We start from the raw sequence: 25,774 nt of genomic DNA, 5'->3' as shown, positions 1-25,774 counted from the left end.
TGTTCTTAACCACTGAGCCATCTCCCTAGCCCAGGGATCTTATTGGATATACTCTCAGTGTGGTTCCATACTAGGAAATTTGTCAGACATACAAATTTTCAGGCTCCACTCAAAGCCCACTGAGTCAACAAATCCTCCAGGAAATTAGGTTTGTAGTTAAGTTTGAAGACTAGTGTACTAACAGAGCTGATTCCAATGTGCTTCATAGATGAAGTAAATACGCATTTGCAAAGTTATAAATATCAACTTTCATTGTAATTATCAGTGACAAATATGCAAGATTGCCAAATCAGCAGTATACACAGACCAGACTGAATTATAATCTAAGTGTTCATTTTTTCCAAGACAAATTTACATATCTCAGGCAGCAGGGTGTGCTGAGTAGAAAACTGGTTAATATAAGATGCTCTAGAAGAACTACAAGCTGTCTGAAAGAATTTAGTTTCATAAATGCATTAATAGAAATTTGCGGTTGTGGATGTTCAAGTGAAATAAAGGCTTCTCCAAGAAGCAGAGGAGAGGCAAGTCCTCGGAAGGCAGAGCAGGGGTCAGACTGAGAGAGTTCAAGTGGAATGGCATAGTGATATGCAGGGAGCTCACACTGCAGCTATATATGGGAGATTAGGGGGATGGAACTGAGAAAATATACTGAACCAATGGGAAAGAAGGAGTGAAGAATATAGGGAATGAGAATCCTTAAGGCCTCAAAGTGAGTACCACTGCCACTCATCCAGGTAAGGATGCAGGCAGAGCATGGATCATTATTTCATTTCCTATTTAAATGATCTGTAGAGTCTCTTCTGCTTCCCCATTCTTCTAAGCAACCCCTACAAGATGAACACAATCAACTACGATAGAATTTTCTATATAAAACAACCAGCACAAATTAAATTATCTTTTATCTTCACCGAATTCTATTACCATACCATTATGGGAACACAAGATCATCAAGACAAAGAAACAATGACTCAGTATTACAGGTAGAAAAATCCACAGATAATTAAGATTCTTATGAGTGTGCTCAAGGAAATGCCTGGATATTATATTGCAAGAAATGTAGTTAGCACACACACAGTTGTGTGCCTTGTGACATCTTCAGAAATGATATCTACGGTACTGATAAAGCCATAAAGGGCAAAGGTTTATGTCATGGGAAGCTGAAATGTTCATAAGCTACTGTAGTACTTCGTTTCCTCCGCCTTTGCACTAACATTGGGTTACTTCAAAGTAAGGACTGAGAGAAAACTTTCAAACCAACAAAAATACAGAGCTTCCAGGCAAGAGGATTAGGAAATCAAGGCCAGTGTGGACTACACAAGACCCTGTATCAAAATGACAAAAACTGAGCACACATTCAAAAAAGCAGATTCACAGCTCCCTGTAATTGTTTAATGTAGGCAGATATGATTTTTGGTAATGGCTTAAATCTAGATGTATTTCACATCCCATAAAAATGCAATCTTTAACTGTATAATTCAACTGGGGTATACCCAAGTTGTGGTTTGTAAAAGGCTCTGGTTTCCATGACCAACAGTGCAAAAAAAAAAAAAAAAAAAAAAAAAAAAAAAAAAAAAAAAAAGAAAGAAAAGAAAATACATAGTTCAAAGGGTTTTGTTATAACCACAAAATTTTGCAACTATCACCACTACCTAATTTTATTTTATTTATAAAACTTAGACTTTATTTTTAAAACTTTTAGACTTATTTAGTTTTTGTATATGAGCGTTTTGCTTACATGTATATATATGCACCATGGTAACCTCAGAGGTCAGAAGAAGCTAAAGCCATGTGATGCCCTAGAACTGGAGTTGCAGATGGCAGATGGTTATGAACCATCATGTGGGTGCTAAACAACTGACTCAAAATTAGTGCAAGAGCAAGGAGTGCTCGTAACCACAGAGCCACCTTGTTTGCCTCTACCTAATTTTAAAACCAAGAAAAACAGAGCTGCCAGAAATTTCTGTCTCTCCCAAAGCAAATCCCTCACCTATCGGCTGTCATTTCCCATCCTTATCCTTGGACTGTAGCAACCACAAATCTGCTATGTGACTATAATTGTGCACCTAGCCTGGATATTTCATAGAAATAAAATGGTCATCGAGGCACAGTGGTGTTGTCTTGTAAACTTAGCACTTTAGAGGTGAAGGTTATCCTCAGCTACATACCACATTCAAGGACAATCTGGTTTCTACAAGACCCTGTCTCAAAAACCAAAAGAAAACAAGCAACAATGGAATCCTACAGCACACAATATGTGACTCTTTGTGTCTGGAAGCTTAGTAGTTTCCAAGACTCATGCCTGTGTAGTATCTATCAATAAAAAAATTACATTTATTGATGGTGTGTATTTGCACATGCATGTGTATGCTCATGTGCATGTGTGTGCATGTATATGTGTGTGCGTGTGCGTGTGCGTGTGTGTGTGTGTGTGTGTGTGTGTGTGTGTAGGTCAAAGAAGAACTGAAGAGAGTCAGTTCTCTCCTTCTACAAATCAGATCCTGGGATTTAATTTAGGTTATCAGAGTTGGGGACAAACATCTTACCCTTTGAGGCATCTTGCTGGCTTTTTCCCTTATTTGTTGACATAGGCCTTCCTATATAATCCAAGTGAGCCTTAAACTCGCACCATTCCTTCTACCTCTGCCTCCCAAGTGCTCTGATTACAAGCATGAGTTGCCATATTTGGCACATCATTCATTTTTTGCTGTTGTTGTTTTTGTTGCTGTTTTGAGATGGGGATCTCACTGTGTAGCCCTAGTTGTCCTGAAATTTACAATGCAGACCAGGCTAGCCTTGGACTCACAGAATCCAGCTTGCTTCTGCCTGAGTTCTGGGATTAAAGCTATGTACCACCATGCCTGGCACCTTCTGTTATACACATACACCAAATTTTGTTTATTCGCTTGTCAGTTAATAAACAAATCCTTTCCACTTCGGCGCTATTGGGAACAACACTGTTGGGAACACTCATGTACTAGCCTATGTTTTCACTTTTCTTGGCAAAATAAATACCTAGCAAAACAAAAACATTGAGAGAATGAGGTTAAAGAAAGGAAAAATAATTTATATGGAGATTTGATATTTTTTAGAAGTAACAAACAATCCCCAAATATCTCCATTCATGTAAAATTACTAAACTGTAATGATAATTTTACATGAATTCCAAATAATATGTTCAACAAGACTGTCTAACAACTGATTCATGTCCTTGAAAAGTCAACAGGTGGCAGCATATACCACTGTTCAACCCAGTTTTCTATCTGCAAAATGGATTTCTGAGAAGATGGGAAGGAATCTTGCTTTTGTAAATCAAATTTTTCTATTATTCCTGGAGTCATTTATTCTACATTCTGATTTATCAGTAATAAACAATGGCTTCTAAAGTTTAAAGTTGCTCTTTGCCTCAGGAAGAAGTCAATTAGCCAACATTTAAATGGCCCAGGGAATTTTCCAACAAAACTCTCCTTTTGGGAATAATCCCAATTCCTTCTGCATGTCATCTATTTTAGGAATACTTGAATATGTATGTCCTCTTTGAATATGCATATACTTTATGGCAGGAGTGCATCTTTTATTGTGCCATTTTAAGTAGAAAATACTTGAAATGGCATGAGGAATAAACGAAACAACTACTAAAAGCAAGATATGTGGCCAGATGTGTGGTCCACAGTGGATTACTTGTGATGAGCCCACTGCCCTTCAGTCCTGTGCTTACTTGCTGATTGTGCTTGTTCCTCCAGAGGTGGCTCATCTGCTCCCTGAACTGAAGCATATCCAGATGATGCAGTCTCACTGCGATTGTCCTCTTCATGGGGAGAGGCAGTATTAGATGCTTCATTAGAAACGGGAACTTGCAAAGACACTGATCCATCTTCAACATCCACCTTCGGAAAGCATTTGAACAAAATAAGACATTTGGAGTGCATGCATTACATTGACATATGATCATAATGTTTTCATTGGTGATAACTTGCAGAAATATTTCTTAGCCTCATAAACCTCTAATTCATTTCGATGATCACAAAAATCTCTTGCTGGCCCCAATCACAGGAGCTGGGGTAGGAAATGGCTCTACCAATGGGATGCAAATGTCTTTAGTTGGCTGATCCCTTCACCTCAAAATATAATGGCCAGTACAAAGTAGGTGCTCAGTATACATTAATATATGCTATTCTGTCACAAAGGAGAACTGAGAATTGCTTTCATCTGCACATTTCTGTTAAAGATTTTATTGAGTTGATATTTATTATATCTTGAAGATAAGTTTTTTTCATTTACCAAATACAAAATTATAATTTTATTATACCTTTTCAAACTAACATGGTGGTTAATGACAAATATAATTGTAATAATAACAAGGTTAAAATAGAAAAGTGAATAACACCTCGGTAATTTATATAGCTACCAGTCCTAATTATGATCCAAATAATAAGTACATTTGAGAAGAAGGAAAAATGTATATGTCCAAGATGGTAGTAATCTCCCTGTGTCTATGAAAGAACTATGCCTAGTGTTAGGGATAAACTGTGATTTGCATATTACCTACCCAGAGAGAGAAGTTATTTTTATGAATGCCCGTGCATATAAATACCACACTGCTGAAGTTCCTTCATAGAAAGAATATAACAACGTTTACCTCAATTCCCAGAGCTTTGAGAATGTCACACTTGCACATGGGGCAAGTCCTGTGTTCTAAAAGCCACGGGTCCACACATGTCTTATGGAAAATATGACTAATGAAGGAGAAAAGAGATGATTTAGTTGTAAGATATGAAACAGAAACAACACTTTGACACACACACACACACACACACTCAGATTACACTTAGCCTTTGCATGGGTATCTTTTTCCCACTTTAAACATGTCATTAATAAAGGTGCCACAAGAATAAATTTTGAAGATTTCATAAAACAAAACTCTTAAATGTACCCATATTATTCTAGCCTCAAAAAGATATTTTTAATATTCATAGCTTGAAAATGGCTAATGCTACCTGATTTAAGTCTGTTGGTATTTCAAATGTTACAATATTAAAAGTATCAGTTCACTCCTCTAAAATGGAATCACCATTCTCAGTAACAGAATGCTATAGTACTAAGTATAACACAGTATCAATGCTTTAGGCAATGGAATATTCTCCAAGAATACCTCTATTAGTTGAGAGGAAATGTGGTAAGAATAGCCTTCCAGAGGAGTAATTTTTTAAAAAGAGTGAAGACTTCAAAATAGAGCACCAAGATGATTTTAGAAATAGAAATATTAGAATAAATTTAAAATAATCAAATGCTACACACACACACACACTGCTGACTAGGTTTCTCAGTTCCTTGCAGTGAAAACAAACTGTACTGGATTTTAGTGATATATCAATTTTGGAGCATTCAAAATAGTTTTACTTCCTCATGTTAATTTTGGGGATATTATTTTTACAGATATGAAAGAAGATGAAACTTACTTGCAGGTTAGGATGCGCACCAAATCATTTGGCTTATAGAGCTCAATGCACACAGCACAGCTATCTCCATCAGGGCCAATTTCCTATGGGTAAAGAGTTAATGTGACTCAAAGAAGAAAAAGTTTCAATGGAGATTTAAAGTTGACACTTTGAAGAGGTAAAATAATAAAGTTGAGAAAATAGAGAAAGAACAAAGTAAATCATGTAGTAACTGCAACTCTTTTTTATGACTCTAGAACTACAGAAAGCCATTTAGAAGTTTTATTGTTATGTTCTTTAAAAAGGTATAATTGACATTTAGTAAAAGTCAGTCATTTAGTTTACAGTTTTTACATGTTCTGAAAAACATATGCAGTGATCGATTTCCCACCACAATAAGGTATAGAATAGTGACATTATACCAATAAACCAATCCATATTTCCTTAGGAACTAAAGCCTTCCTTTCATTCTCAGTCTCTGCCCACAACTTATATATTTTCAATTTCTATAGCTTGGGCTTTTTGTATTAATGCCATATAAATAGAATCATGTACTATATCTAGCTTTTGAGGCTCAGTTCCTTCACAAGGTCTTTGATATTAACTATGTTATTATATGTAGCAGTAGGGCTCTCTTACCCTTTTATTACTAAATTTTATTCCATGATATGAATATTCTACAGTTTATCTATGGATTTGGATTCTTTCCAGTTTGAACAATTTCTAATAAGTACATTTAGGAATTTAATGGGACTATAGGGGTTCCCTCCTTTCCTTTATGGTGAATATCTAGTATGGTAAGTGTATTTTTTCTTGAAATGTTTTTTCCCTTTCTTTCTTTCTTTCTTTCTTTCTTTCTTTCTTTCTTTCTTTCTTTCTTTCTTTCTTTCTTTCTTTCTTTCTTTCTTTCTTTCTTTCTTTCTTTCTTTCTTTCGCTTCTATATTCCTTGTTTACATTCCAAATGATTTTCCCTTTCCCAGCTTCCCCCCTCCCCCTAAGGTAAGTGTATTTTTAACTTCATAAGGAATTTTAAAGGGTGGTCATGATCATTTAGTATTATCACCAGAAGATACATAAGAATTCTAGACAGAGGCTGTACATATTCACCGGGTCTTGGCTTTTCCAGCTTTTTTCACTTCTAGCCAGGCTATTGAATGTGTACTGTTCTCACGTGTGGTTCTAACTCTGTATTTCTCTAATGACCAGTGACGCTGAGTATTCTTTTGTATACTTCTCCGCCATATGTTCCTTTGATGAAACGTCTATTTATCATACTTCTTACAATGCTTAATTTTAAAGAAATAGTGTTACTGCTGTGAGCTACCAAGTGGGAGCTGGGAATTGAACCCAGGACTCTGCAAAAGCAGTAAGTACCCTTAAACTCTGAAGCATCTCCTCAGCCCATGTTTATTCAAAGTAATAGCACAGATAATATTAGGTTTCATTATGTTATTTTTATTCTCTGTTATTTTTATTTTATGTGTTTTGAGTGCCTGAATGTATGTGTGTATGTCATATGCATACAGTGCCCAAAGAGGCCAGAAGAGGGCGATAGATCCTCTGGGACTAGAGTTACAGATGATTGTGAACCACCATGTGGGTGCAGGGGATTGCCCTTAACCACCAAGTCATCTCTCTGCCTCCTCAATGTGGATTTTAAAATTGGTTTTGTTGTTGATATGCCCTCCCATATGCTCTCTGACCCCTCTTGTCAGTACCGCTCTACTGCCCCATAACCTTTCTGCTTTCATACCACATGTTTGCATCTATATTTTTATTTGGTGGTTCCTGTTGTTATGGGGTCAAAAGTTCTTTATGTTCAAACTGTAGTCGTTTAATAAATATGTGGTTTGAAAATATTTTCTCCAAGACTGTACCTCGCATTTTTCTTTCTTTAAAAACTGTCTTTCAAATAACGGACAATACATTATTTTTGTTTTGTTTATTAGTATAGTTAATACAGGACAGGGTTTCACTATGAAGCTCTGACTGTCTGGGAATTTGCTTTGTAGAGGAGGCTGGCCTCACACTTAAGAGACGCTTATGCCTCTCAGGTTCTGGGGTTAAAAGATGTGTTCCACTATGTCCACCAAGAATTGAAATTATTTTTATTTTTATTTTATTTTACTTTATATGTATGTACATTTTAACTTCTTGTATATCTGTGCCCTGTGTGCATGATCAGTGCCTGCAGAAGTCAGGAGAGAGTATTACAGATGATTGTGAGCCACCCATAAGTATTAGGAGTTGAACGTGGGATCCTCTGAAAGAGTAACCACTGCCTTTGAGCCATCTCACTATCCCCATTAAACTTTGACAGTCAAATTCCACATTTTCTCTGTGGATTCATTTTTGGGGTCATACACAAAACCTATTAATATAAAATATTAGTGTATCCCATAAAATGAATTATTTTTCTCCAAAGACTTTATCAGCTGTATATTTAGGCCTATAATCTTTTTAATTTAATTTTTACACTGTATGGGGAATGGGAGTGTTTTTATAGTTGATACAGTGCTGTCTAGTTTTGTATCAACTTGACTATAAGCATCATTTTGGAAGAAATCTCAATTGAGAAAATGCTCCTAGCAGACTGACCAGTAGTGCACTTTCCTGATTGATGGTTTATATATAGGAGGGCTCACTGTGGGTGGTGTCACCCTGGGCTGGCAGTCCTGGGTGTTATATAACAAAGCATGTTAATCAAGCCAATAAGCACCTCCAGGAGTTTCTGCCTCCAGGTTTCTGCCTTGACTTCCCTCAGTGATGGACTGTGATATAGAACTATAAAGTGAAATAAACCCTTTCCTCCCCAAAATGCTTCTGGTCATAGTGTTACAATCAGTGCATTGTGTTCTGGTTTCATTATTCATACAAAATAAACCGACCAGGCATCTGTTGGTCCATTTCTGGATTCTATTCTGCTCATTCATTTATTGGTCTAGCACTTCTACACTCCCACAGACACAGCCTTAAAATAAAAGTCGGAAGGGGTGTGAATTACTATTTGAAGTTTTTCCCATTTTTACCCCACCCTTATATTTAGACAAGGTCTTTCTATGTAGCCCAGGCTAAACTTGAACTTGCAATCCTTCTACCTCAGCTTGCTATGTGCTGGACTTGAAGGCATGGGCCAGTACTGTCCAACACAGTCTAGGAATACAGTCATGTGAGAATTCTGAGTGCTTGTGAGAACATTCCAAGAAAACAAGAGTCTTGTGACCTCGGTTTCTTCAAAACATAGAATTGTTCTTGGAATGTGGTGTCATGCTCCTCCCAGGTGTAGCAGATAGGATTGAGTTTGCTTTAGAGTCTTCAGTATTCCCTGGGGTTCTTATTCAAGTAGATGTTCATGTGCTTCTATGGAACATGTGTTTACCATGCGTGGCTTGTCCTATAATTGTCTACTACTTAAAATCATGAGGACTTCACTCATCTGGCCATTCTTAACCCTCAGAACATAGATTTTTCTGGTTCTCTGAAGAAGATTGGCTAGTACATGAGACTTTAGGCAAGCTTCTTCATCAGACTCCATTCTCCCAGGTTCCACCATACCTCGAGAACTGATACAGGACATTCAACATCTATAGCTCTTATTCAAAATTATTTTGATTATACTGATACTTGAGCTTCTCCAACATTTTCCAAAAGAAAATTTTGGTTGAAAATGTATCTAACTCATAAGTTATTTTAAGATGAACTGCCACCTTAACAATGAACTATTTGATCCACAAACACAATACATATCTCATTTCTTTAGATATGTTTTTCTTTTTTAATTTTTTATTGGTTATTTTATTTATTTATATTTCAAATGTTATCCTCCTTCCCGGTTTCCCTTCTGTAAGCCCCCAAGCCCTCCCCCCTGCTTCTATGAGGGTGCTCCCCCTACCTGCCCCACTCCCACCTCACCACCCTAGCATTCCCTTACGCTGGGGCATCGAGCCTTCACAGGACCAAAGGCCTCTCCTCTTCTTGATGTATGAAAAGACCATCCTCAGTTACATATGTAGCTGGAGCCATGGGTTCCTCCTTGTGTACTCTGGTTGGTAGAGTTTTCCTTGATTTCTTCTCCATACTTAAAATTGAACTCAAAGCCTCAAGGATGCAATGCAAGAGTTCCAGCACTGAGCTGTAATGCCCAGCTCCTATCATTTCTTTCATTGGTGTTGTGAAAATTTTTTTTTAATTTTTTTATTCGATATAATTTATTTACATTTCAAATGATTTCCCCTTTTCTAGCATCCCACTCCCCGAAAGTCCCGTAAGCCCCCTTCTCTTCCCCTGTCCTCCCACCCACATGTAAATCTTGTATAAATTTTGAACATTTATGACTAAGCACCTAATGCTTTTGATGGTGTTAGAAATGGTAAATCTTTATTTCACTAAGTCATGTTTATTTTTTTGCTGGTGTCTTTTTTCATCAATATCCAAAATGAACTTTCAAACAAAGTTGTCCTGAAGCACTATGTTAGTTTTCAATCATTGCCATCCCAAATTAAAATCCCTTACAAGCTTACAGTAATAGAATGGCTTATTACCTTTTGTAGAGGTCAAAAGGTAACCGAGGTGTTAGCAGTCCTTACTGTGGGCTTCAGGAAACATACCTGTAATTACTTTTCCTAGCTTTGAAAGAATCCTGGCATTCCCTGTTTCATGGCCTTTTCCTTGAACCACTCTGCCTTTTTTTTTATTTCATTGCAACGCTGCTATGAATGGTGATCAAACCTCCTCCTTCCTCTAGCTTATATGCATTCTGATTATATTTAGGACTTGTCTAAATAATCCTGGATGATCTCATTCTCAAACTTTCCATTGCTGCAATTTCGTTCTGCCAGATAATAATATTCACAGGTGCCAGTGATTAGTATGTAAGGTACAGTTGGAGGCTATTGTACAGTCTAATTGCAGGATTGAATAGAATTTTAATACTCAATGAGGTGTATAAATGGCAATGAAAAGACATTTGGACAATTGGCATTTAGTTTGAACAATGGTTTGGTAGTATTGCTTTAAAAGTAATAAAAGTACCTTGTCTCCTTGTTTCAAGGTGCGCAGCTGAAGCCTTCCAATAGCTTTTTTAGCATCTGCCTTTAACTGCCTCTGTAATAAAAAACAGATAGAAGTATGATTTAAAATAGTGATTTAATATCTCTCAGTGAAATTACTATCTAAATCAAAATTTAGAGATTAGAATCTGTGGCTGGGGAGAGGGCTCAGGTGATGAGGTGCTTATTATGCAAGCATTAAGGATTAAGTTTGAGGCCCAGCACTCATTTGAAAGCAAGGCATCATAATGTGTGTCTCTAACCCTAGCACTGCAGAGGCAGAGACAGGATGATTCCTGAGCCTCAGTAGCCAGCCAGTCTAGTTGATTCAGTTAGTTCCAGGTTCAGGGAAAGGCTGTATCAGAGAGTAAGGTGAAGGCCGCGTGAGGAAGACACATGCCTTTGACCATTGGCTTCCATATGCATGTAAGGTTGCATTAAAAGTTTTTATACAATATATTTTGATCACATTCTTTCCTTTCCTCCAACTCCTCTCATATCCTCCCCACCTCCCCACCCTATCTTCATGTTTTCTCTCTCTCTCCTTCCCTATCTCTCCCTCTCTCAAAAGACAACAAAACCAGCACAAAAAGTCAGAACAATAAAATAATAATGCCAGGCCGGGTAGTGGTGGCACATGCCTTTAATCCCAGCACTTGGGAGGCAGAGGGAGGCGGATTTTTTGAGTTCGAGGCCAGCCTGGTCTACAGAGTGAGTTCCAGGATAGCCAGGGCTACACAGAGAAACCCTGTAATGGAAAAAACAAAAAAGAAACAAAAAATAATAATGCCCTCATGTATGGTTGATATGCCCAATTACTCTCTATTGGAGGAAACTGAATTTCTCATTCCCAGCAGGTATTAATAACAAATAGCTTCTTGGCGTGCACATACACATGCACACACACACACACACACACACACACACACACACACACACACACAAATTAATTAACCATAATACATGATCTTCCAAATTACTGAAACTATTTTCTTTTCTGTTTTTTTTAAATGTATTCACTTCATTCTGATTACTGCCCCCTCTAACATTCCTGCCCCCATCCCACAGTACCCCCTCCCCTTCTCCTCTGAGAAGGTGTAAGGCCCTTGGGTATCCCCCTACCCTGGCACATCAAGTCTCTGATGGGGTAGGCACTACTCCCACTGAGGAACGGATTCTACAGACAGGTAACAGCTTTAACCATGGTTGTTCAGGACCCATATCAAGTCAAAGCTGCACATCAGCTACATATAGATGGGAAACGTTTTCTTATAGTCCACTGAATCAATTTTATGCTGCCTATATATTCACAGCTGTGTGGGGCCATCTACTAATCAGTGGTTCTCAACCTTCCTAATGCTGAGACCTGCTAATAACAGTTCCTCATGTTGTGGTGACCCCACCATAAAATTATTTCATTGTTAATTCATAACTGTAATTTTGCTACATTTATGAATCCTAATGTAAATAAATATCTGATCTACAACCTCCCTAGTGGTTGCTAACCACTACAGGTTGAGAACCACTGCACTAGAGTACAATGTATCTACCAGGGGTAAATCCTTAAAGAAAACTGACATTTCATTCCAAATACCCATCAACTGTTAATGGTTCCACTAGGAGTGGAATTTTCCAGCCCCTCCACCTCCTCTATGCAGGCATGCTGACTCTTTTGCAAGTAGTCAGTTGCTGTGAGCCCCAGTGCAGTGGTCCGATTATGTCCAGAAGATACTGTTTGGCCCTAGGCCTCTGCAACATCTGGCCTTAACAATGTTTTTGCTCCCTCTTCTAAGATATTCCCTGTGCCTTGGGGTTAGGCCCTGTAATACAGATGTCCCATTTATGTCTGAGTATACCAGAGACACTCTGTTCTCTGTACTTTGACCAGTTGTGAGTTTCAGTGGTAATTGCTGTCCACTGCACAAAGACACTCCTTTGAATGAGGACTGAAAATTGCACTGATCAATGGGTATAGACTTATGAATTTAGAAGACAGTTTGATACTATGTCAATTTAGCAAAATGCTAGTAATAGCTCTACCCCATGGATTCTTGGCCAGATTTATATATAGCACCAGACATTAGTTTCTCATGTAGAATGGACCTTAAATCCCCAAATTACTGAAACTTACTTACTGTGTTTCCCTACTTTTAAAAACAGCATCCCTGGGACCATAATGGCAAAAATAGTATGCCTCTCTTCCAAATGGAGTCAGATGCTATGAATTTAGGAAGCAATTTTCCTATTTTCAAGCTCAGAGGATCTTAAAGTATACCTTCTCCAATTTCATTTCTGAAATAGGTCTTGTTTGAACAAAAGTGCACAGGATTTGAATTAAAATGGGCCTAGATTAAAAAAATCTGATTTTGTCACTGACTAAAGAATAACACTAACAAGTCACTGAAGTATTGAGCTTACTTACTTTTCTATAAAATGAGGAAAATAGCCCTGATATATCTAATATTAGAAAAACCCACTGCTTATAACCAATTTTGTCTAGGAAGGGGCATGGATTCCAAATTGTTTCACTGAGCATGTATCTAAGATGAGTCTGGATATTCAACGTCAAAGCAAAGCTCATATACGGAGTGGAACAAGAACTATTCTTCATATGTGAGTCACAAGTCATATTACAAAGCAGATGACCCTACATGTTAAGAAAAGATTGCAGAGAATGGACTCATGGGCAGACTGCCTTGCTTTTATGCAGCTGGAATTGACTACAGAATAAAACAAGATATTTAGTCTTAATTTGGTCTAATGCAAAAGTAAAAAATCTTTACTTTTTTCCAGAAATAAACATCTATATTTTATTTAAGAATGACTCAGGTGAATATACTGTGTGTGTAAACAGAAGTCGAGGTAGCTTCCACGTCAAGGGAGATGCTGTGTGGACTCAAGAGCATAGCAGCAAGACAGATGATACACAATCATATTCTGAGTTACAATATTATTTTTAGTTGTAAAAGCAATAAACTTGGCAGAACTTCATCAAGCAATGGGTGTTGAGAACTGGAGTTCATTATGAGAAAGAAAGCTTTCCTTCCCTGCCCCCACCTCTATGCAGGAAGGCTCTGTTCCCCAGCAAGGTTTCCAGCTCACAAAGACTTTCATGGAAATTATATATAATGCAAATAAACTACCTAACATAGTGCCTGACACATTGTAGATACGCAATAAAACATTTAGTAAATGGAAATATAAACTAAGGCTTGTAAATGAGTCCCACTAGATACAGGTAAAAGGCCCGTGAATATTCCAGACAATGATATTTTGAAAGTAATCCATACACATTTAAAAAAAAAAAGAAAGTAATCCATAGAAGAGGTATGTAAAGAATGTGCCCAATGCCTAAACATGTGTCCTATATATCATTTTGAAAGATAGTTGACTGAAAGCTAACAAAATTACTAGCCAAACTCCTTTTCTAGCCAGGAAGAGTAAAAACCTGGCTCAGATTGCTCCTCGACCAGCAAATATAGATTAGTAGAAATAACTAACGCTGCTGCAAATGGAAGCCCAAGGAAACCTAGGATAATAAGAAAGCTTGATCTTTGTATTCCTAGAGTCAGGTTCAATAAAACCATCTATAATTCAGCTGTTTTCTGAGAGTTCTCCAGTTTCTTGAGCTTGTAGGCTGTTAAGCTGTGTTCCTTTCACTAGGTGAACAGCTAGGACCCACAGGCCTGGCTGTGGCTCAGATTTCTAAGCCTCAGTACTTTCTTATCATGTAGATCAGGAACTACTACGACACTGAGGGGAAAAAATGCAACATAAAGGGAAACAGAATCAAAGACAGGAAGGCATATAGTATACCCAGAAATATATCCTTGCTATCTATCTTTAAAAATTGCTCGCTGAGGTTTAAGCATCACGTTCTATAGCCAAGTAGAGGAATGTGCTCATTAGGAAGTGCTATTTCTCTAGCATGTTTATTTGATTAAGTATATATGCACACTGAGATGCGGGAGGGTGATCTGGCTGCAACATCTGTCACTCGGCTCATCACCAAGGTTGACTCAGCTAATTTGGCTGGCTAGGTCGGTGTCCCCTTTCAACCTTACCACTCCATGTGTATCTCACCCAAAACTTCATGCTTGGTTGGAGAGGACAACCTTCCCCTATAGAGGAGGAACAGTCTTTTATCAAGGGTGTATGAATAGCTGTACTCCCCTGAGAGAACCTCCAAACAAGCTGTCAAACCTCAAGCCAGCATTGTCTGATTGTTCATTCCTAAATTCCATATATTATCAATCCCTGAGTCTCCAATGATAATGTTTATTATGTTGACTCGTAATGAATGCCACACAATTTTCCTTCATTGCAGATATGAATGTAATACAAATTAATGTGAGGTTTGGGCTCAAAGGCAAATACAACATATATACCATATATGAATCTATTCCCAAGGAAAAAAGAGCTGGTATTAGTACCAAGCTAAGGCCGGGCGGTGGTGGTGCATGCCTGTAATTCCAGCACTCTGGGAGGTAGAGGCAGGTGGATTTCTGAGTTCGAGGCCATCCTGGTCTACAGAGTGAGTTCCAGGACAGCCAGGGCTATACAGAGAAACCCTGTCTCGAAAAACCCAAAAATCCCCCCCCCCCAAAATAATAATGCCAAGCTAAAAATATGTGATGGGGTAAAATACACACACACACACACACACACACACACACACTCACACATGACCTAATTACAAATGCCAAGTTATTAAATAAGAAACTTGCCCCAGAGAAGGTGGATGCTAGAGGGATGAGGTGAGAGTATAGGGGTGAGGTGGGAGTGGATGAGTGGGGAAGCACTATCTTAGATGTGAAGGGGAGGGGGGAGAGGGTGGGAGGACTCATGGAGGGAGGACCGGGAAGGGGGACAATATTTGAAATGTAAATACATAAAATAATTAATAATAAAAAAATGAAACTTGGTTGTAGAAGATCTCTAAAGATAGCATGTGGGTTCAAATGGCAGTTTGTAATGTATTCCATAAAAATGAGTACTTTGTGCAGTTCTCAGACCTCACTTGAGAAGTTTCTTTGTGTCCTGGACGATGGTGAATGCAGAAATTCACAATGGTCAAAATGCAAAAAAATAAATGTCAGCGGGGTGCTCAGCCACCAATGGGACATCTGTATCATACCTATCAAAGCTCAGGGACCTCTCTCAAAGGATACGCTAGGAAGACTATAAAAGCCCAAGGTCAGGGACGGCCAGCACAAAATGTCTTCTGGGCATGAGATGATCACTGAGGTTATGAACTCCTAGCAGCTGTGGCTGTTGCACAAGATCAAACTAGTCAACATTCCTGCATGGAGGAAGGCCTGAAAGAAAGCCCCCATGCCTAGTTAGAGAGCTATTTATAGTTGATGGGTGCTGGGGGAGGGAGAGTCAGTTTTTTATTAAGGGTGTGGCTCCTCATAGTTGACCCATGCTCTAGTGCATTGGGTTTCAACCTTCCTAATGCCGTGACCCTTTAACATAGTCCCTTATGTTATGGTAAACCCCCAAGCACAAAATTACTTTTGTTACTACTTCAAAACCACACTTTTGTTACCGTTATGAATATCTTCTTTATGAATTATGTCATAACTTCTTTATGTTATAAGTATCTTTGCTACTTAATGTAAATATCTTTTTTTCAATGGTCTTAAGTGATCTCAACCCAGAGGGTGAGAATCACTGCTCTAGTGCCTTGTCCTACACCCATGGTATGTATATAATGTAATATATAATTAATATTATACATATATATGCATGCAGCACAAACTGGATTCAGTGGGCTAAAAAATAGAGAAGGGATGTTGGGATGGAATCAAGGAGAGGCTTGTAGGGTATCTTTAAAATATGTTATATGAAATTCTCAAAGGATTAATAAAACTAGGTTTAAAAGAAAACTCTAGGTCCTATAAGTGTGTTATTTCTTTATCTTTCTCCCTCTAAACTCCTAGTACCTAGAGGACTGGGTCTTAATTGTTTTTAAAAATCCCCATAGTGGCTTCTCATTGCTCTGAGAATATTTAATTTTAAAATATAAATGCTTCCATGGCTTCTCAAATAAGACATTTCTCAGTTTTAGTTATTTAAAGCCTCTTTTCCAGTACCTCTGGGGAAAGTAATTTTTAAAGAGCATTTACTGGGCCCCAACTACGTACCAGGCTCATCCCTAAGCTTTTTACCTGTGTCATCATGTATAATCATTAACTAACATGTGAAATAGGTATTTTAATTTCCAAGTTTTATAGTCAAGTCAAGTGGGTTCTGAAGCTTGACTAAAGTCCAGGCAGGTCTAGGTGCAGGGCTGAGTAGGCACAGGGCTGATTCAGTTCCAGCCCAGCTTGTATGTGACTTTAAAGCCTGTGCTCTCTCCACAGCAGTACACTTCCTCCATTGTGTGTTAGTAAGGAAACCTTTGAAAGGCTTTGCATTCCTTATGAAGAAGATAAAGAAAAAAAAAATCTAGGGAGACAACACTCAAAGTCAGCTATTACTCAGTCTTAAAATTGTTTCTAAATTGGCTATACATTGTGATTTGAGGAACATTTTAAATAGATGTATTATACTAACAACCTCTCCTCCGTAACGTTAAATCATATCTGGTTTAAGAATATTTGACAATCGAGTTGAGAACTGAAGGAAAAGACACTGTGTGTGTGTGTGTGTGTGTGTCTGTCTGTGGGTCTGTAGGTGTGTCTGTGTCTATCTATGAGTCTGTGTGTGTGTGTGTGTGTGTGTGTGTGTGTCAATATTCTTAACGGAAGCTTAATGCCACTCCTCCAACCAATCAAATGCTTTGACAGTGCCATGCCAGTAACTGAAGCTATGGGCTCGACAATTTTAGGTTGTTGTTGCTGTTTTTGATTCTATGCATTTCCAAAGCATCTGGGAGGAGGGAGCTGAAAATAAAGTCAGACCAATTCTCATTATTTATTATAATTTTCAATTTTAAAATTTGTGGTAAACACAAGCTGTTCTATTTAGTTCATCTGTATATTCATACCACATTACACAAAACATGTCAGCCTGCTGATTTCCCTGCCTGGGATTTGGCCACAGGGCAATTAACATTCAGTGTAACTGAACTATACACAAACAACTTATAGAGTTAGACTAGTTACTTAATGGGGCTAGAGTATACAAAAACCAAAAATAGGGGAGGGGAATAATGCAAAGAAACTAGATATTCCTGCGATTGAGTCATTGCCTTTTAAAAAACAAACACTTCATTAAAAGCTAAAAATATAGGACATTATCCAAGAATGAAGAAAAAAATCATAATCGGCTCGGAGTTTATAAAAATTAATCTTTAAATTTGTTTGAAAATATATAGTGAAGGGATTCTTTTCCCAGGATACCTGTCTGTGAGCAAATGCAGTATCTGTGCTATGTGGCAGTTTCAAGGTGTGAAATAAAAGGCACTGAAAATGAAAGTCCAAAGAAAACCTATGCATGATTCCTGGATAAAAGTTCCAACAATATGAGTTTTCTTTAATTAAAAAAAAATTAAGAAGCAACTTTTAAAAAAATGTTCCTTATTTGGAAAGGAGAAACCAGTGATTAAAGGAGTTCCCATATAGCTAAAAGCCCTGGAGACAGGGCTAGGGAAGACTATAGATCATTCCCATAAAGATGGCCACCGTTAGCAGTATAAAGAACTATACTGCAAGGACGAAGTGTGAAGAAAGGTAAATTGCCCAGTGGATATGTATGTTATAACTAAGATTATATAGCCTTTTCAAACAAATATAATTAGCACCTTTAGAAATCGTGCTGTGACTATAAATTTGCACGTCTAAATCACTTCTAGTTCCTAGCTAACTCTTCCCTTTCTCACAACCCTGGAAGCTTCTGTCTTGCTCTCTGCTTCTATGAGATTAACGTTTTTACAGAGAAGAAAATTATGGAACTCTGCCATTCAAAATAATTTACTTGAAATTTGCTAGGAGAGCAGTTCTTAAAATGGATGTTCCTAAACACATGCAAGGTTAACTCTATGTGGCAAAGGAGAAATTCAACAAATTGCCTCTGGCAATCATTTCACAATGCACAGCATCTCAAATCACCACAGTGAACATTTTGGATACAAGTTTATTTGCCAAATATGCAACATAAAGTTGGGTAAAGACTTAGTGATATCATCTGGCTATAGTTATACCTGGCTGTATCCCCAACCAGTGTGGAAAGCTGAGATGGAAGATTGCTTGAATCAAAAGTTCATCACCACCTCAGGTTAATTGTTATGGTTTCAGACTTAAATGTTTTCAAAAGTTTTTATTATAAAGGTGGTGGTCAGCCTATGGTATTACCACAAACTGATAGAACCTTTTGGAAGTGGGTCCAAAATGTATTAATGGTGTATCCTTGAAGAGGATGTTGAGACCCCACTCTTTCTTGTCTTCTTTTGTTTTCATAACCACAATGGGGCTAGTAATTACTCTACATAGTTACATGGTCTGCTACGATGCTTTCTCCAGCTTAAAGTGACTGGGCCAAATGATTGTGGACTGAAATCTCAATTCCATGAATCATAATAAATTTTATCTACTTTAATTTTTCTCAAGGACTTTGTCATACTGGCAAAACCAAACCCAACCAAACAAAAATATACCAGCAAGAGTAAAACCCAGTCTCAAAAAAAAAAAAAAAAAAAAAAAAAAAAAAAACCTCCAGTAAAATTAGAGTACATTCTGAGACTCATTATTTGAGTTTCCTTTCAATCTATGTGAAAGTCAGAAGACTATAAAGATAGGTCTCATTTAGACAAGCAATTGTGCTACTTACTCCATGTAAGAGCCAAAATTCTCATGGTTTTGTAAAAGGTCCTGATTAATTCTCAAATTTAGGCAAATACATACATGTAAACACACTGACCACAAATATACATTAAGCATATGTGTGTGTGTGTGTTTATAGACCCACACACACACATATCTAAATGCACATATAGACAGATAGGTAATAGACTAAGATAAGTAATAGTACAAAATATAAGCAGCTTTTTCAGTTAATTTAGCTAAGAGACCATACTTAGAAATATTCCAGATAATACTAACAATAATTTATCCTCAAAGACAATTATTTTGAGGCAGGGTCTCACATCGTAGCCCAGGCATGTCTTTAACCCACTATGTAGCCAGGCTAGCCTCAGACATTCAGTGACCCTCTTGCCTCATCCTCCCAAATGCTGAGATTATATACATAAGCCAGCACACCAGGTCCAAGGATTAATTTTAAGATATTAATACAGCTTAGCCCTTCTTCATCTTAGAGAACTCTGGTATTATTATTTCTAACAGTAAACTATAAAGAGCTGTGTGGAATATCCCTATCTAGGGAACTAATTTTAGTATCAGACTCCCAGACTCAAATGGTAGGAGTGGAAAGGGCTGGTAGGATCATCTTGCCTGCAGCTGGTCATACTGTCTGAAAGGTGGGGCCCAGACAATGAAACCAGGTGTATATCATCTAGTTTGATTGTTGTGCAAAGCTATCTTGAAAAACTGGTATAACATGGTTCATTGCTCCAGTCATATCTGACAATACGTCAACCACTGATATAAAGGACACTTTGAGGGCCACGTTCCCAGAGTTGGCTAATGTCCAATCATGGTTAACTTGGAAACACTCAAGGTATAAGCAACTAGTTCCACTCCGTTACCTCTTGTATTACAGTCTACTCACATTGTCTTTGGTCAAATTTTTTGTAACAAAATTATCATGTTTAAAAAAAATGGGTGGAGAGAAGAAGATTTATGGGACATATGGGGAGGGGGGAACTGGGAAAGGGGAAATCATTTGGAATGTAAACAAAGAATATAGAAAATAAAAAATATATATTAAAAATATTTATATATAAATATGTCATTGGTAAGTATTTATCATAGTATTAAAATGTATTTATATATAAACACTTCATTTGGTAAGTATTTACCATAGTAAAGTCTAAGTATTTATATGTGCTGTTATATTTTTATGTTATAATATAAATATACAATTACATATAAATAGCATTTGGTTGATATTTATAGACTTAATTATATTTATAGTATAGTATTTATATTAGCATAATATAGCACTTGTACATATAAAATATATACAACATACACACCCAAACAGACATGCACACATAGATCCACAATACAGTCTGTAAGGACAAGAAATGGGCTCAAAGAAACAATTCAACATCTATAAGACCCTCACTAATATCTTTTATTGGTACACCAATTTCATTATCCATTTACCCCTTGATCTATGGCTACTTGAACTTTGTAATAAGCTTGTCCAGAGTAACTTACCATAGTAATAAATTGGGTAATTTTAATTATTTCTCAGTTAAGTCACTATCCATTAGCATTACATCTTGAGCTTTACTTATATCTTCCACTAGAGTTGATTACTATATGATCTGTTTACACATAGGAGCTGACTCTTATTATACCCTATTATAGTATGATGATTTTACTGTGTGCGTATATGCCATAGGTTAATATCATGCATTTTCCTAAATTTCTCTCCACCTTATTTTTGTTTGATTTTAAGTAATAAGTAATCACATCATTCCTTTTCCTTCATCCACTCTCTTCCAAGTACCCACCCCAGAATGCCTTAAATTCAAGGCTACTGTCTTTGTTATTGTGCCTAGGCATGCATATATATATATATATGCCTAAGTATATAAATACAGTGCTCAGGGAAGTTAGTGTTACTTACATGCATATGATTTCTGGGCTGACCACTTGTTGTTGGATAAATAATTAGGGTGCTCATTCCTGAGGATGACAATTTCTCCTGCTCTCAGTATTCCTTAGTTGCTCATTATATCTCTTTGTCTAGGTGTAGGAGTCTGAGATTTTCCCCTTCCATGTTATCAAGTCTATTGTTGTTCATCTTATTTTCTAAGAAAAACTCTCCCCCTGGACAAAAGTTCACAAATTTGGCTAGATTGGCCAATAAAGCCCGATCCTCCTGTCTCCTCCTTACCAGTACTGGGATTACAGTCAAGCCGTGGCATACTTGGCTTTTCTATGAGAGTTGGGGACCTAATTCAGACCTTAAAGTCTGTGAAACATGTACTTTTCCCAATGGAGGCATATTCCCAGCCTTTTAATGTGTGTGTGTGTGTGTGTGTGTGTGTGTGTTACTTTGAATCCATACACATATGTTATAGAAGTGTTCTACTACTAATGTACATTTCAGAACTCAAAGTATGGTCACAATATACCAAATAACCAGGAGGTATCACAGAACTCTACATTTCTAGGACTGACCTTTCCTGTGTATGAAATATTGCTATGGAGAAATGTCACTAGTAGTAATGATTGTGTCATGTTTAGGTTCCGTGTTAGTTGGGACAAAGTTTTTTGTATCACATATTTTAATTCACATTAATTTGTAGTTAAAAGTTCCCATTAATTGTTGCACAGCATGGTTAACTCCTTCCATTATCGAGTACATGTGTATCATTATTATTTTTTTATTATTATGAATGACTCAATGGGTTTTATTGTGACATTATATGACTTGTAAAAATTTAATGAGTTTTATTTTGACATTTCCATTCATACATTTTCTTCTCAAAAATAGTTATTTCTAATCTATTGCTTATTGATTAAATTTTTCCTTTGACAATTTCATTCATATATATGTATATATATATAATATGCTGATTATTCTCTCCCTGTACCTCCCTTAGCTTCTTCCAAATCCATCAATCCATTTTTCTGCCTTTCTTGCAAATAATTCCTTCCTATGTATTTTAATTACTATATCTTACTCTTCTTAAAATCACTGCTCATTAAGAGTAAATGTACAAACACGATACCAATAGACATGCTAATGTTGAAAACAGAAAGCTCTTGAGGCCTCAACCCTACACAAAGAACTAAGGAGTGCTGAGACCAGGAGAAACAGTCTTCCCCAGGGAAGAACACACCAACTGGTTATCCACTACCAAATGGTCAGCCCTGAAAACTTTCATAAAAGTAACATTTTGCAGAGTGAGCAAATTGTGTTTATGTATTTAGGAAAACACACATGCATGTGTGCCTACACATATAACAACAATTAAAGAACAAGGGGGAATTCATGGGAATGCTTAGAAGGGTAAAGTGATGTTATTAACCATAATCTTAAAAATATTTTTTTCAAAAGTAAATGTAAATCCAGCTTTTCTTGCTATACATATTCCATCTCCTATTTTACTGAACACCTATTTTCTTTCATTTAACAGTATTTAATCCAATGAAAGGTGTCACTGAGTATCAACTGCCTTAGATAGTGTCAGGATACATACACTATATTTCTCTCCAAATGATAAGTACTATATTCTACAGTGTTATAGTGGTCATGACCACAGTAGTCTAGTATTTGATGTAATTGTGTCATAAGGTTTCTTGTAACATTATTTTCTATTAAGGTTGTTTTAAGTAGTAACAGCAATAGGATTTGTCATAATCAGTATGTTATTTTCATTCAGAAACCATTGGTACTTTTCATGATGTCTACAAGTTTTTTCAACAGCAAAAACATCTTTTATGAGCTGGTAAAGGTATTATACCCAAGGGCTCATCTGAATAATTATCAAACCTTAGCTACCATCAATTTATATAATATTTGCTATTATGCCTCATAATCTTCAGAAGGAAGATATCTCTGGAAATGATATCTTCTCTAATATTCTTTTGGTTTACTTTTTAGTGACAGAGTCTCACTATGTTACCCTGGCTGGCCTAGAACTCAATATGTATCAGGACTGGCCTTAAACTCACAAAGATTCACCTGTTTCTGCAGGGATTAAAGGGAGGCATCACCATGCCTTCTCTTAATAGTCTAATGATGGGGAAAGTTTCCATAATACAACTTCATCAACATTTCTATCAATACATAACTAGGGTGGCTAAATGTCCAGTTAAAGTTGTAAACATGTACATGAAGCTTTTTAGAAACCAATGTGGACTTACAAAAATCAAATCTACAAGTAACATTACAGCACTTAAATCTTTATAAGCAAAAGTGACTACTGCCCATATATTTAATCTTTGTATCCTCAAAGGAGGAAGATAAAATCCAATAAAGAGTAAAAGTGGATCTTCCAAAAGCCTTCTGTAATAGATGAGAAGCTTTAATGCTATTCTTGAAATTCGACCGAGGTACACTTTCATAAAAATGTATTATAATTTATGAAAATTGCTTAATTGAAAGATGAGATTAGGCCTAAATGTGCAATGAAGCTTGTGCAACACCAGGCAAAGTTCTTCATAAACCTTATTACTCCTGCCTCCAGAATTGTGAATAATATATTTCTGTTGTTTAAAATCCAGGAATAAACCTTATTACTTCATAAAGGAGTTTACAGATTTATTATAGCAATTAGAATACAGAAACACGGATCTTACTGTGGACACACACAAACCACTTTCATCATTGTGACTAACCTTTGCATAGTTAGTCAGTCACATGGGAGATCATTGTTTTCCAACCTCAGAGATAAAAGCCCACATGATATACAAATGTCAAATATTAACACAGTGAATTTACTGAGCAGTCTGGCATTGGAATGCTAAACATCCTTCTGACCTTAGCTGGTAACAGGCTGAACCTGTCACCATTGTGATAAGCTTCTTCACTGAAGAGGACAGAAGTCAATTAATTCTAAACATTCTGATGTTCAGCATTTATTAATATATGGTGGTACCTAATCCTTATATAAGTTTTATGATAAAATTTAAACTTTTCATCTATTGTGAAATTCAATTAACTTTCTTAACTCTACAGAAATCTTGTTGCTTCTGGTCCTAAATATAATGAAGGTTTCTTTGCTTTGTGGAAAATTAGTACATGACGTTGCACGGCCTTTGCGGAACTTTCCAGAGTATGAAAATACATTCTGTTGCTTCTATCACCTGAAAATGTTAACTACAAATGTCATGGGAAAGTGGCACAATATTGTGTTGTTACATTGACAAAACTTGAAGGGAAAAGTAACTAATGGTGGTGGCATGGGGAAGAAGGGAGAAATAGAAGTAGTTAAATAATTGTGCTCTGGAGGGATACTGCATTTGTTCATGAAGGCTATGGGTGAAATGAGAGGGAAAGACAGAGACTGAGAGAGGGGGGAAGAACAGCTCAATAGCTTCTGGCCTAGAGATAATAGAAATTCTGTAGAAAATGGGTGTAATACTGATATGTGCCTGTGTTGACTGGAAAGAACTAGAGGAAAGGGAGACATTGCTAAAAGAAAAATGGTTGGAATAACAGCCTTGAGTATACAAAAGCCAGAAAGAGCGTGTATACCAGAGAAAATTGGCTGCTACAGAAAACATCTTATCTGTCAAAACAGAAGACAGAGAGGAGGGGCAGGATCTAAATGCAGATACAGACAGAAGTATAGATGTAGATCATAAGTTTAAAGTCAGTAGAGTTACAAATATTTTCCTGGTACTTCTTCAAGTCAAGGTGTAGATATAGAGTGTAAGTTAAGGTTTAGCTAGGGTTGATTTTTGCCAGTGAGTATGTCTATCCCTGCATGTACATAGGTTGTACATGTATGGATTTAGCAAACATTAGATTGAAAATACTCAGAATGAAAACCTGCATCTCTCCTGGATATGTGCAGACTTTTTCTGACAGTCATTCTCTACAGAACATAGCATAAGTCTTATTTGCATAACATAAATATTGTATTAGTTATTATATGCAATCTAGACAGGATCTAAAGTGTTTACATATGAATACATTATATGCAAATACTGTGATATTTAACATAAGAGACTTGTGAGCCCATGGGTTTTGAGTATACAACAGGAGGTCCTGAAACCAATCCCTTGTGGACACCAAATGGATAAATCTACAACAACGAAAGTGATGGTCTGAAATAACATTTGAATGACCACAGAACCTAAGCTAATTGATTAGAGAATTGAGAATATGGGAAGTGGTGAAGGTAGTTTAAATATGACAAGATCAGGGATAGAGGATTATAGGTACTCCTCTGTTCTAAAAGCTTTTGGTTGTTTTGTGCCACCATTTCCATACTTTGTACTTTTTAAAGCATTAATGTTAAAATATGGTAAAATCATGAATATGCAGTATGTCTGTAATTTAACACTGTTATCATGAACAATTGAAATTTTAAAACCTTCCTTGGGCTGGCAAGATGGCCTAGTGGGTAAAGCTACTTACAGCCAAGCCTAACATGAATTCAATTCTTGGAACCCACAAGGTAGGAGAGTATGGACTTGAATACAAATTCATTTATTCATTCATTAATTCATTCACTTTGTCACTCTCATACTCAC

The 25,774-nt window shown here is 36.9% G+C and overlaps 1 protein-coding gene across 2 annotated transcripts in view; it reads right to left on the bottom strand.

The window, feature by feature from the left end:
* Rnf128 (ring finger protein 128) overlaps window positions 1-25,774 on the bottom strand; it is a 108,834-nt gene that overhangs the window by 4,620 nt on the left and 78,440 nt on the right. For both annotated transcript variants that reach the window (XM_052171475.1, XM_052171474.1), the window contains exons 3-6: window positions 10,468-10,539; window positions 5,457-5,539; window positions 4,637-4,733; window positions 3,716-3,884 (exon numbers count right to left, since the gene is read on the bottom strand). In XM_052171475.1, the coding sequence (XP_052027435.1) occupies window positions 3,716-3,884; window positions 4,637-4,733; window positions 5,457-5,539; window positions 10,468-10,539 (421 nt within the window). The remainder of the gene's footprint in view (window positions 1-3,715; window positions 3,885-4,636; window positions 4,734-5,456; window positions 5,540-10,467; window positions 10,540-25,774) is intronic.

Source organism: Apodemus sylvaticus, chromosome X (assembly GCF_947179515.1).
Source record: "Apodemus sylvaticus chromosome X, mApoSyl1.1, whole genome shotgun sequence".
Taxonomy (NCBI): Eukaryota; Metazoa; Chordata; class Mammalia; order Rodentia; family Muridae; genus Apodemus; species Apodemus sylvaticus.
This window is presented reverse-complemented; position numbering and strand designations above follow the sequence as displayed.